Genomic DNA, 13842 nt, shown 5'->3' with positions numbered 1-13842 from the left:
ACGCATTTAACCATATAATTAACTCCAGAGACTTAAACTATATTGAAGCTGTACAATTAATACAAAGCACTAATGATTTTGAAATTTTCCAAACTAAAAAATATGTGGTCATGATACGCTACACAGAAGACCTAAAAAACTCTGCCAAAAGACTTCTAGACTCAATTGGCAGATTCAGTAGAGTAGCTGGTTACAAGGTCAACACTCAAAAATCAATAGCCTTCTTTTACACAAATAACAGACTCATTGAGAGAGAAATTATGGAAAACATTTCTTTCACAATAGCATCCAAAAATACGAAATATCTAGGAATCAATCTAATGAAGGGAAGCAAAAGACCTCTACAATGAAAACTACAGCACTCTGAAAAGATAGATCAAAGAAGATGAAAATGGAAAGCTATCCCCTGCTTCTGGGTAGGAAGAATCAACATAGTGAAATGGCCATACTTCCAAAACTGCTATGCAGATTCAATGCAATCCCAATTGAAACTTCGACAGTATATTTCAAAGAACTAGAGAAAACAATCCAAAAATTCATTTGGAACAAGAAGAGACAAAAAAAAAGCCAACTAACTTTTACCAACAGATTGTGAACTCTGTATCATTTACTGAAATTTATTTTACCTTACCACTGAGATTAAGAAGAGTATACATATGGTAAATCAGACATGAAAAGACATCTAAAAAATGTTTTGGGTCTACACTTTCTTTACTCGTTTTGACAAATTTCACTCACCTAAATTATTCAAGGGTGTCTCTTCTTTTTGTGGACTCACTCTACTGTTGTCATTGATACTAAACAAACACAATCTTCCATATATAGCTAAAATAATTCTTACTCTAGATATAAAAATACAGAGAGCCTTTCTAAAAAGAGACCAGAGAGACCTGAAGAGGAGTTGGCCCCTAGGACCATGGTGGTACATACTTTAAACCTGGCCAATTTCCTTTAGGCTCCCAAACAGGCTAGATTACAAGTCTTATATCTACCAAACATTATGAAAATGGTTATTTTTAAAAATTAATTGAACAGAGGAATCAATCTTAGCTGACATTTAAAAAGATAAAAACTCTGATACCCAAAAGTGCAAGCACTGACTCACCTGCGGCTGACTGATTTCTTCTCTGCGTCTCCCTCTCGAGCTGAGTTCACATTTGCCCCTGTGTCTTTTTTTAATTTTTTTGCAATTCTTTCTCTCACTGGGTTCTGTTCATCACCATCAATATATTCATCAGGCTCTGTATTTTCATCTTCTGCATCCTGTAGAAATCAAAAACTCGGTATCTGCCAGGTATTTAATTTTACCATTCACTTCCAGAGAACCATCTCAGACTTTCCTCATTGCTTTCTATGCCAGGTTTGGTTTTTGTTTTGTTTCAGACTAGCAAAGGCTTAAAGAATCTGCTCCAGGTGGGAATACCTCTGGGGTCTGCTCTAGACCAACTGCACAAGTATGAGATACCCCAGGAAGAGCTGTCTGCTCAGTTCATGCACAGCTCTTCTGCAGCACAGACTATTCCCTCTGTATCACCCAGGATAGTGTTTAGTTACACTCCTATTCTTATCCCAGTGGGAAAAGTGGTTACAGAGGCAATTGGCCAGCACAGCAACCTCAATGAGAGGTTAATTCCAGTAGAAGAAGTATGCAAAAGTTGCAATTTGTTCCTAAAAGTCACAGCAATCATTCTTCTTCTGAAAACCCTGCAAAGGATCCCAGCTCATTTGAGGTCCTCTACTCTTTCCCTGAAACAAACTCCTATAACTCGATCCAGCAACACTGATCAACTTGGGGGATGTTCTAATCTGAAACACTCTTATCCTAAATATGTACATTGCATATTCTTTCTCCTTCTTCAGCTTTTTGCTCAAATGCTACCCTCTCCATGATGCTTTTCTTGATCACCCTATTACAATGATAGAACCACCCTTCTACCTCCAGTATTTTCTATTCCCCTTTCTTGACTTATTTTCCAAAGCACTTATTATTTATACGTTCACTTTTCCTATGCAGTTAAGGAAAATACTCTACGAAGGCTAAAATTCTGGCATGTTTTACTTATTTTGTATTTTCTACTTTTAAAGTAGCTGCCAGCATTACAGACAGAGGAGTAAAGGTGACGGAGAGGGAAGAAAGAAATGATACTAAGGGGATCACTGTTCTCTTGTAATATTTTTGTCTGATTAGTTATGGTAAAGCAAGATTCTTAACTTTAAGTTTATGAGCCCCTAGAACAGTGCCTTCAAAGTCTAATTCTCAGACTACTCACATAATTATTTGTTAAAAATCTCAGCCTTCATTGCAGACTTACTGAACCACGATGTCTTGGGATAGAAATCATGAATGTTGGGCTGGGGATTTAGCTCAGTGGCACCACGCCTGACTTACAAGTGCAAGGTCCTGCATTCAATCCCCAGTACCAAAAGAAAAGAAATCATGAATGTTTTCAACAAGATGAATCAGAAGCCCTGAAAGCTGATAACCACTGACACAGGCCTGCCATGCTTGGGCCTCAGGAGATCTGAAACAAATCCTCTGAAAAATCGTGTAATTATATATTTGGGAGGGGGCTGTTGCTGGAGACTGAATCCAGGGCCTCTCACATGCTAGGCAAGCACTCTACTACTGAGCTACACCCCCCAACCTAAGTCATACAATTTTGTTTGTGGATGTAGTACGTATTCCTTGGTAAGAACCCAAAACCCATGAAATAACACTGTGGGTTCTCGCCCAGCATTTGGAATATAAAACAAAGGTGAGATTAGACACTACATTAGATGATCTCATTGTATCCAAGACCTTAAGAGAAAATCTTTTACATTTATCCTACACCTTGATCTCATCTTCTATACCCATAATGCTGTTACATAGATTTCTCCAATTTATCTTGATCTCAAAATATACAAAATGTAACCCTGTTATTTTTTTATTGTCTTCCCCACCTCAAACCTACTTTCTTTTGTACCTTCCAACAAATCCCCCAACTCAGAAACCTTGTCCATCATCTCACACTATGGAGGAGGTCACTCCTAGATCTCTTTCACATTTCACAGCTTTGGTCTTACATCAAGCTTACCTGAAAAAGCTTCCCAATAAGTCCCCTCAACTCCAGTCTGTTTCTTCTAATTTGTTCTTGGTAATATTCCCAATGATGATCTTCATAAATTACTAGGTTGACCGGAGCACCCTTCTTTTTAACAAATATCCTTCAACTGTTCCTCCCCACTTTTAGTATGAAATTCAAATTCCACACCATGGCCTATAAAACTCTATGATATCTGTCTGTACCCTAACCTCTCCTAGCTCATCTCACTCTCCCTCCTTCACTATACTCTGGTCACACTAGCCTGCTTTCAGAGACTTCAGTGCATGAAATTTTATTTGCCTCCAACCCACCCCACTTTTCAGCAGCCCCCTTCAAACTTTAAATCTCAACCTGTATTTCTTTTTTTCTTCAGGTCCTTGTGCTTGCGAGGCAGGTGGTGAAACCACTGAGTTAAATCTCCGGCTTCAACCTGTATTTCTTATGTAAGGTCTAATCTTTTTTTTTTAGTATGGGTTTGATTACATTGTGTAATGATTACATTCACAATGGAAAAATGGCACATGTACATAATACATCTTAATTCTTTTCATGTTCTTTTCCCTTTCCTCCCTTCATCTCAATTCCCTTCCCATATGCAAACCCCCCAAAAAAACCAACCAAACAAAAACTTACATATCTCCCTGTTTTATATTTTCTTTCATTTAGCTCATCTTTATTTTCCATATTCAGTTCTCTGAGATAGAGGGACCCCATCCATCACCATTTGCTTTGTGACCCACTTAACTTTTAATTCTCCTATAAGACATGAAGGTTTTCTTGACCGAAGTCAAGATAATGAATGTTATCTTTCTAATACAGATCATCTAAGAACCCTTTCTTTTGACTGTGTTAAGAGATAAATTTGTGTTCACATGGAAAGTTATATGCTTCCTACTGAATTATACAATATACAGACCAATGGATTTTTACAAAAAGTGGCATATGGATAATTTGAAAATTTTTCTCAGGGCAAGGAAATAAGGGAAAAGAAAAAATATGAGAAAATGAAAAAATGGAAATAAAGAGTTTGTTAATAGGGAGGGGAGGAGGGGGTGAAGGGAGGGCAGGGACAAGGGGAAAAAATGAGAACCAAGACCTGTCATGTGAAGGTACAGGATCCCAGTAATGAAAGTAACTGTATTATACACCTAGATCGTACCAATAAACTCAATAAAAAAGGAAAAAAAAAAGAAAAATTTTCTCTTACATATTAAAAGAAAATCTTTCATCTACTTATGAGTTTTGTTAAGTCAGCACCATTAGTAAAGATCATAATAGTCTTGAAGGAGAATATTTAATGTTATTGAGACAGAAAGAGCAGGCTAAAATTTCATATATAAGATCCCAATTTTGTAGGGAAATACACACATACTTGGAAGGAAATATTCTAATATCAAAAGAAAAGATTTTTATTTTTCAGTTTTACATGTCCAATTATAAGGTAATATAAGTTATATTATTATCATTATTATTTATAGTGCTGGGAATCTAACCCAGGGCCTCACACATGCTCTGCAAGTGCTCTACCACTGAACTACATCCCCAGCCCTACTTTTTAAAGAAAAAACAATTTGTTTTTTAAAAAATTTGAACTTTCTATAAATTGTTCAAGCTATATATATACTGAAATCAATACTCACATCATCTACATCTCCTGTTGCATCACCATTTTCACTACAAAAAATAAGTAAGACAAATTTTAGCTTCAAAGTGAAACTAATAAAATTATTTAACAATCCAAAAATTTAGAATAGTTTGCTGGGATTAATGTTTCAAAAATTTATTTCAACATAGGAATCTCAAGATGGCATTCTATAATAAAGTGATTTTTTAAAAAATATGCTCCATTAGCAAATATATAAATTTACTAGATTTTTTTAAAAAAGCAAACAACCACCAACAAGGCCATTTTTTATGAATAAATGTCTGTAGAAAACAACTCCTTATATAGGCCTTAAGTATTTTCAGTAAAGAAATAGAAACCTTCAAATAAAAAGATATTAAAGATATTTAGAAAAACTTGTTTTGAAGTAAAAGTTTTAAAAATCAGGTCGACTTATTTTAGTTCCCCTTTGAGACACTGGATGAATATATTATGTGCAATTATATTAAACACTAAGACATTTCCTTTCTCAAAGAGAGGTAACAAAAATAATATGACAATTTTTATTAACCTCTCAAAGTATGTGAGAATTTACTCAGTGGATTGGCCCAAAATGTGGTAATTTCTTAAAAATAACCTTCAATTCTGATGTTGTGTCCCTATGACACCAACCAAGACAAAAATGCTTTAGGGAAAATGCTTCAAGGAAAATATCAGTAATGCAACTTGGATTTAACATAAATTGCTAAAGCAGTTTCTGATATTCAGAGTATACTATAATTTAAAAGTTTAACAATTTTTTTTCACCAGTTCTGGGAATTGAAGGTAGGACTCAACTGAGCTACAATCTCAGTGCAACAATTAATTTCAAATGTAATTAGTTCAACAGAGGTAGACAGGAAGAGTGAAAGCGCCTGCAGTTCTTCTCTGTCTTGCCAGTTCTCTGCTTCCATCATCAAAATGCATTAATTTTTGGTTGGGTTTTAAAACTTGAACCTATGAGATCTGAAAACTATTTGCTAACAAAGAAGCAATACAATGATTTGAGACAAAAAGTAAGAATTTAGGATCACACCACTACAGACTAACCTTTCAACAGCTGGAACAGAACTCAGATGTGGGTCATCCTTAAGTAGATCATGGCTGCTTTTGCTTTTTCCTTTCATGCTCTGGAAAGGAATGAATACACAATCATGAATCCAAAAGGCCAATTTAACAAATTTACATAAAATCTAGTACTGACATAATGTGGCTGGCAAAAGATGAGTCTCTTAAAAGTTCAGAATAAACTAAAGAATCCTATTTTTCTTTGACTAAAATTACTAGTTTAGAAATATCTGTTTTTTTCAAAAAGTGATACATCATTAAAATTAAGTCTACTGATTATCAACTCGAAGCACTAAACCCCATCATGATCCACATGCAACTATAGAAACTAATTTTTATGACATGTATTAGAATTTAGATCTCCTTAATATCACTGCTAAACCCATGTCTCACAACTCAAAAGAGCTTATTCTGTTACTCTCTTTCTTTCCCCCACCTCTCTCTCTCTCCCCTTGCCCCCTCTCCTTAAAATGGCTTCCATTACTGGAAAATTCTCTAATTGGAGAAAAAAACTCTATGTGTAATTTCCAACCAAACAATCAACACTCGTTCTACTTTCTAGAATACAAAGGAACTATAAACAAGTCCTATTATTAGACATGCTATATAGACTTTAGTTTTGATATAGATTGGAAGGCAGAATAATGGCCTTCAAAGATGTTAATGTCCTAATCACCAGAACCTGTGAATATGTTATATTATAATGCAAAAAGGGACTTTTTAGTCATATTAAGGAATTTGACATGGAGAGATGATCCTGGATTTTCAGAGTAGATCCAATGTACTCACAAGGGTCCTTGTAAGTACAGAGAAAGGCAAAAAAGTCCGTTTCAGCATAACAATAAAAGACTTTAACAGTCACTGTTGGCTTAGCCGATGGAAGAATGGGTCATGTCAAGAAACACAGGCAGTCTCTTGATGTTGGAAAAGGGAAGGGAATAGATTCTCCCAAGAGCCTCTTGAAAGAAAACAACCTTGTTAATACCCAGATTGCTGACCTGCAGAATTGTAAAATACTAAATTTGTTTTACTTAAATCTACTAAATTAATGGCAGTATTTCAAGTTATACAAAACTAATCAAACATGCTAATGTCTTTTTAAATTGTTAAATAGAAACAACTAGCAAGATAAATAAATTAAAAGTGTGAGCAATTTGATGTAGCAGAAATATTTTATAAATTAGACTGCTTAACACTTCTGACAATTTCTGTGCCAGTGGCCTGGAAGAAACTCCATGCCCACTGCAACCTTCCAATTTGGGGGGAAAGTTTAATTTCATATGATAAACTAGAATAACACAAAACACTCATGCTCAAAAGTGGTGAATTTATCTACTAGTATTACTTTTCTGGGTGAGAAAAAAGCCCTTCTGCAATTTTGATTTTTAACTAAAAATGTTCACCTGTAGTGAGAGAACTACTGCACCAATTTGATCACTAGATTAAAATTCTGCTACTGAGACACTTTTTACCGGACTTCTCATTTAACTTCTTCATGAAAACTACTTGTTTGTAAGCTTTTATTTGGAAAACATTTTTTACCATATATATCTAAGTTATATATAAGAATTCATAAGTGAATGTCAACACAGACATTTGAATGAGATCATTAAGAAAGTAATAAGAAAGGAAGGATCTTTCAGACAAAAATCCTTCACATAGTAATAGTCTAAAATCTTACTTTCATTCAGATTTTTACTTTGCCAGTGTACACTCATTCCTCAAGCATTCCCTTTAAGTGGTGGTTTTTGCCTTCAGCCCTGTCCTTACCATCCTCCCTTTCTCTGGATGTATCTCTTGTTAATATCTTTAAGTTCATTCATAACTGAGCAAAGTGATGCAAATGGGATCTAAATAATGCAAAGAATGCTAAATTTCTTATTCTAGAAAACTTATTCTTAATAATTCAACTAAGAGTAAATCTATTTATATACTCAGCTGATTTCAATGAATTAGTGCAGATTTTACATGTGCTCTTATTACATTTCAACTCACAATTTAAAAAAAAAGCAGGCACAGGTTGACAAAAAGCCTCTGTTAGGCAGAACTATTCAAATATCTATAAATCTAATCCCAGATCACATTTTTTTCATGTTTCCACAAGAATATCATGAGAATCTGACAATATGCTTTTCTGAACTTAAGACATAATTACTATGACATCCCTCTATCATGCAATCCTATCAAAAAGGAAATGAAGTCAGTCTGGCAAGTCACTTAACTAGATTCTCAGTTTCCTCATCTATAAAGAAAGGAAGTTGGACTAGTTCCCTCTAAGCTATAAAATTCTATGATTCTAAGGAGATTTTATCAGGTAGTAGAAAGATACTGAAATAAAAAATAAAGGAAAAATAACCCATGTGGGAAAGACACCATGTCATGAATAAATAACTGGGGTGAAGGTGAGTCTGGAATCCCACACTGATAATCCATAAACCATAAGGGACTCTATCTTATTTCTCCTCTCACATAAAGTCAAGTCTGCATTCAAACTTTACCACTTACTAACTTGTGATCAGTCAGAGAGGTTCTGGAATATAGCTTAACATGGTGGAGTCATTGAAAAAAGAAACTTGATAAGCAAATGAATAGGAAATAATAATTTTAGCCCTTTAGAAATATTTAATTTCATGCAACCACTGAATCTGCAAACTGTTTCTAGTCATCAAAAGACATATACTTGGCTTTGCTTTAGTTATTTCATACATTTAAAGATAATAAAGCTCAATTTTTAACATTATATGGTCATAGTTTTCTAGTATACAGGCTAACCTTCCTTTTTCTTACCAAGGTTTCATTTTTCCAAAAAGGTAAAATGTATTTGAGGTATGTTCAGAGTCTGAAGAACTGTACATAAGCAAAATAAACAAAAATACATTTCTTTTTGTCTTTTTTTCAAATTTATTTCATGCACACTAGAGCAATTTTCATCTGAGCCAGGAAATTTTGAAATTTTTTTGCTTTTCTATTTTTCTCAAACTAAACTACTCACTTGTCCATTACATAAAATAGACAAAACAGCTAATTCTGTAGGCCAGAGATTTTGCAATATGCTAGGAACCAACTTGCGTGTACAGAATGGGCTGTTAGTGGGTCATAATGTACAAGTGTACACCATGCTCTCCGAGGCTGCTCAAGCTGTTATCCAAGATCCTTAAGAAGGGCACTAGGCCACTTGTGCCAAGCATCTGGCCTTCTACATCCAAAGCTGAGATGTTGGAGAGATTTATTTACCTACCTTCCAGATTGCTTGGGCTCAAGGGCAGTAGCTTCTATGTAATAAATATGACCATACTGCAGATAGTTTGGTATTTTTTACCCTTCTGAGAATAAAACTATACCGAATATTGTTTTATTTTAAGATACTTGACTTTCAAAGACATTTTTCAAGATTGCATCATATAAAAAATAAGGACTATCCATATGCTTATTTCATAATCCTAACTCATACATATCATTTCTATGGTACAAAAAGGAAAACTGAGGATCAGAAAGACTAAGTTGCCCAAGGCCATAAAGTGTTAATAGAAAGCATAGTTTCAGTATGTTTGTATGATCCCAAATCCAAGCTATTTCTATGCTGCCACAGTCACTCAAAGATGACACAAAATCTATTTTGAAGGAGCTTGCAGCCCAGGATGCATACAATTAGTAAAGCAGAGAGTATAGAGTATATTGTTGAAATATAATGAAAATATAGTCATATTCTTATATAATAAAGCAAAAAAGATGTTTTAAAAAGAAAAATGTAAAGGTAAAAGTTAAAGTAGAAAAAAATGCTTTAAAAAAAAACTGGAAAGGTTTTTCTTTTTAAACTTGTAAGGTTATTTTATAATTACCCGAAGACTCAAACACAAAGGAGTGCAAGAAATTAACTGCATACTAGAAGGCCAAAACATTCAGTTCCCAGAAGTTTCCCACACAAGTAAATCAAACGGTTAGAGTTCAAGGCACTGTCCTCCTCGAGTCCAGCCAGTGGCCTAGGGACCACGGCAACGTCTCATGCTTGTCCGTATTGAGGATCTGCACCTGGAAGGCCTAAAGGCCAGGGGTGGAAGCCAGAAAATCTATGCTCATGAGATGAAGGATCTGTGCCACCAAGCTGAGGGATCCACATTGGAGCCAGGAAGTGATGCTCACAGTAAGGCAGCATCCATTCCCAGTGACACTGAGAATATTGAAAATAAATACGACTTTGACATCAACAGGTGGGATGGGATGTTTCATGCTGAGAAAAGAACATAAAGGCACACAAAAAGAAAAAGACAAACCACATACAGAGAACGGCAAACCAAGAAGATTTGTTACTGCAGCACTTCTTGTTGCAGTATTTCCCAGGTATGAATTCCTGGGCCCTTTACTTAGAAATTCTGATTCAGTGGATTTGAAATACAGCCCAAGAACCTCAATTTTAAAAAAGCACCATAAGTTATTTCATCATCAGGGAAGTTCAAGAAGTATTAGAAAAACGGCAAAGTTGGTGAAAAGGAATTCTGAAAGCAAAGGCTGGAATTTAGAGGCCAAGGAATTTGGAAAAAAAAAAAACATATATACACAAATATACATATTTTTCCCTCAAGTAGAAAGTAATGGTAACATCTGAAGCATTAGGAAGGCTACTCTGTTAGCCACGAGTGGAAGGAAAGGAAGAGAAGGGAGATTGGAGATCATTGTGTAGATTACTGCTAAAGCTCAGGTTAGTTATTTACAGACCTGAACAAAGGTAGTAGAAAATTAAAAGGAAAAATAGATTTGAGATACTTTTTGATGAAAACTTACTAGGACAGTGCAACTAACTGGTAATGTAGAGAGGGGGAAAAAAAAACAACAAAACAGAGTTGAACCTAAACTTATTTATAAGATACTGATATCAGGGAATATAAAAGTTACAAAATGCAGTTTAGGAAAAAAAGATAAAAAGTTAAGCTTTGGCCAGTGCTTGGATAACTACTGAGATAATCATACAAAGAAAGCTTTCCAAGTAAAAAGCTAGAAAAAAGAAAAATAGGCTAGAAATATGGCTATATGACAGTAATTTTATCAAACAGTACTCCTCTTTAAAGTCAGATGAGAGAAATATAATGTTATAATACTAAGATAATAATAATAGTCTTTAGGTTATAATTTTCTTGGCAGAGAAAAAAAGATTTTCGTTAGTCTTTCTATATTGTTTGGATTGTGAGAAAGTAAAGAGTAAGCTGCCCTTATCTAGGTATTTTTCTTTCACACTGCAATTTTACAACAAACATAAACTGCTTTCGGCACATAAGTCATAGTATTCAATATAAGTTAAACATATAATTTTGTACAATAGAAAGGAGCAGAAAGAATATAAGCTTTGAGCATTTAAAATCTACTGTTGCTACAAACAGAAAAAGCTGAAACTGATTTTCTAGTGAAGTCCAAATCAAGGTAATTGTAAACAAAACTTATTTTAAACCAAAAATTTAATTTCAACCAAAACATTCATAAGACAACTCCTTTCTTCCACCCCTGCTTTCTAAAGCCTTTCTATGGTTTTATAAAGTTAAGGGAGGGCAGTAGGTTAAATACATTGAGCATTGTTCCTGAAATTCTGCATTACCAATGAAATTTTTAAGCAGCCTTTTAGATGGCTTGAGCTTGAGGAAGACAGCATCTCCAGCACTCACCATCACGTTAGAGACTTAAATGACTATAAAAACCTAATCCAAAATTCTGACTTCATTATTTCTTTATGTACACACTCTTAAACACTTGATTTAACTTCTCTGAGTACTGATTTTTTAAAATCCATAACCAGGGATGACATCTATATAGCATGGTTCTGGCAGGAATTACATTACATAAAATAAATATTTAGCACAGCTGGAAGATGAAAAAATAAAGTATTCTACTGAAGTATGTGTTTGATGGCATAGACAAATTTTCACAGAAGTATCTAGCTGAGCCTGGGTAGGTGTTTCATGAAGGAAGGAGGTAGCAGTAGTAAGAAGGTGTTAATGGAGCTAGATTTTAAAGAAAAACAAAAAATACATGAGAGAGGGGGGAAGCAAGAAAAAGAAAAAGAGGGAGAAAGAGGGAGAGAGGGGGGAGAGAGAGGGAGAGAGAGGAGAAAGAACTAGAAGGCACGGGAATGCAAGGATAATAAAGGAGAGATGATAGGAAGCTAGATGGTAGACTACTGTAAATGGAGAAGGGGATCAGGGAGAGTGAAGAAGGAAAGGGACAGCAGGGTAAAGGGACTGAAATGAACAAGATTATGTTGTATGCATTATACCCATTCCCCAAAATGAACATCATTATTCTGTATTACCAACATGCATGAAAAAAAAAGAATCCAGAAGGAAATTTTAGCCTTAGCTCCTAGAGTTTGGAGTGCTCATCTGTAAGTAGGTGGTAACTTAATCCACAGTACCAAAGAAATCACTCAAGGACATCATAAAGAGCAAGAAAAATTATGACCAAATTACTTCTTATATATGCCCATTTCAATTCGCTTTTACTGCAGTAAGTATAAGTAGAGAGCTTACTATCTGCCCAATATAACCCACCCCAAACCATGCCCAATAATGAGAGCAGCACATGGATAAGGGAGTAAAGCCAATGGAAACATAAAGTGCTTTTAAGTCAATGATATCACAAGTACTGGTTTAAAAAAAATAGTTGAATGTGTTAAGCAACTAAGGGAAGGGAAGGTCATTAAGTTTTAATTAATGCCATAGAACATTTGAACTTAACCATTTAGCTTTCAGTACTCACTAATTTTTGAACAAAGAAGGCACAGCAGAATTTTGTAAAGTAAAAACCACTGAAGATGATTTTTTTGGAGTACAAATATCAGAATTTACTCCCAACAATGGCAAGACACTACTACAGGCATTTCAACATTGAGTTTTACAATGAAAATGAAACTGAAGAAAACTACAGAGAGGCCTACAGGTAGGACTGGTGGAGTAAAATTCAGGAGTAAAATGTACTATCAGAAGACAAAGGAGGCAACCCATTTTCCAGTCCCCCCTCTGTCTCTCTTAGGCAGAAGTTATCTTTCTCTCAATAAATTTTTCCTACTCTTAAAAGAGGAGAAGGAAGAGAAAGAGGAGGGGGTCAGGGGGAGACGATGACAAGAGTTTTATAGTTTTTTTTTTTTCGGTACCAGGGATCGAACTCGGGTCCTTGTCCTTGCAAGGCAGGTGGCAGAACCACTGAGCTAAATCCCTGGCCCAAGAGTTTTATAGTTAAGAGAAGGATTCAAGTCTCAGCTACAGCTATTTACAAGGTATGTGATTATGAACAAATTATAACCTACCTATACCTGAGTTTATTCCCAAGTAATATAACAATAACAACCATCTCAAATGGCTGTAATGAGAAGTAAAAAAAAACTACACATAAATAGCAGAAATATAACTATAAGAGCTTTCACTGTGATTGCTTGTTATAATAATGGGAATAATAATCATCATGTAGCAAACCAAATAAACAAATATCATTTATAATGTGAATGCTGGTAGCATTGTGGGGAGAAAGGAACCCTTCTCCATTGTTGGTGGGAGTGCAGACTGGTGCAAACACTGTTGAAATCAATATGGAGATACCTCAAACAACTAGGATTGGAGGCCTCATTTGACTCAGCTATTACTCTGCTGGGTATCTTCTCAAAAGAATTAAAAAATCACACCACACAGATACATGTGCACCCGTGTTTATAGTGGTACATTTTGTAATAGCTAAAGCTTGGAAACAGCCCGACTGCCCATCAACTGGAGACTGGATAAAGATGTGTTTTTTAAATAAAATGGAGTACTACTCAGCCATACAGAATGAAAACTAGAGTCATTTATAGCTAAATGGATGCATATTGAGGCCATACTCAAGTGAAATAAGTAGGACATGTGTAAATATGGAATAGTTTTTCTGGTGTGAGAAATTACAAGTGTAAATAAGACTAAAAGGTATAATTGATAAATAGGAAGAAAAGGTCTAAAAGGGTAGGGAAAAGAAAAGAAGGGAAAGAAAAAAATATAAGAAAAGGAATAAAATGGAAACAAAGTCTCTGTAAATTGA

At 34.9% G+C, this 13842-nt stretch overlaps 1 protein-coding gene across 1 annotated transcript in view; it reads right to left on the bottom strand.

Annotated features, from left to right (window-relative positions):
* Cwc27 (CWC27 spliceosome associated cyclophilin) overlaps positions 1-13842 on the bottom strand; it is a 179321-nt gene that overhangs the window by 144318 nt on the left and 21161 nt on the right. Inside the window, exons 8-10 of the mRNA XM_010637238.3 lie at positions 5779-5858; positions 4727-4760; positions 1106-1263 (exon numbers count right to left, since the gene is read on the bottom strand). Coding sequence (XP_010635540.1) covers positions 1106-1263; positions 4727-4760; positions 5779-5858 — 272 coding nt within the window. The remainder of the gene's footprint in view (positions 1-1105; positions 1264-4726; positions 4761-5778; positions 5859-13842) is intronic.

Source organism: Fukomys damarensis, unplaced genomic scaffold, assembly GCF_012274545.1.
Source record: "Fukomys damarensis isolate Sample0158 unplaced genomic scaffold, DMR_v1.0_HiC HiC_scaffold_1, whole genome shotgun sequence".
Lineage (NCBI taxonomy): Eukaryota > Metazoa > Chordata > Mammalia > Rodentia > Bathyergidae > Fukomys > Fukomys damarensis.
This window is presented reverse-complemented; position numbering and strand designations above follow the sequence as displayed.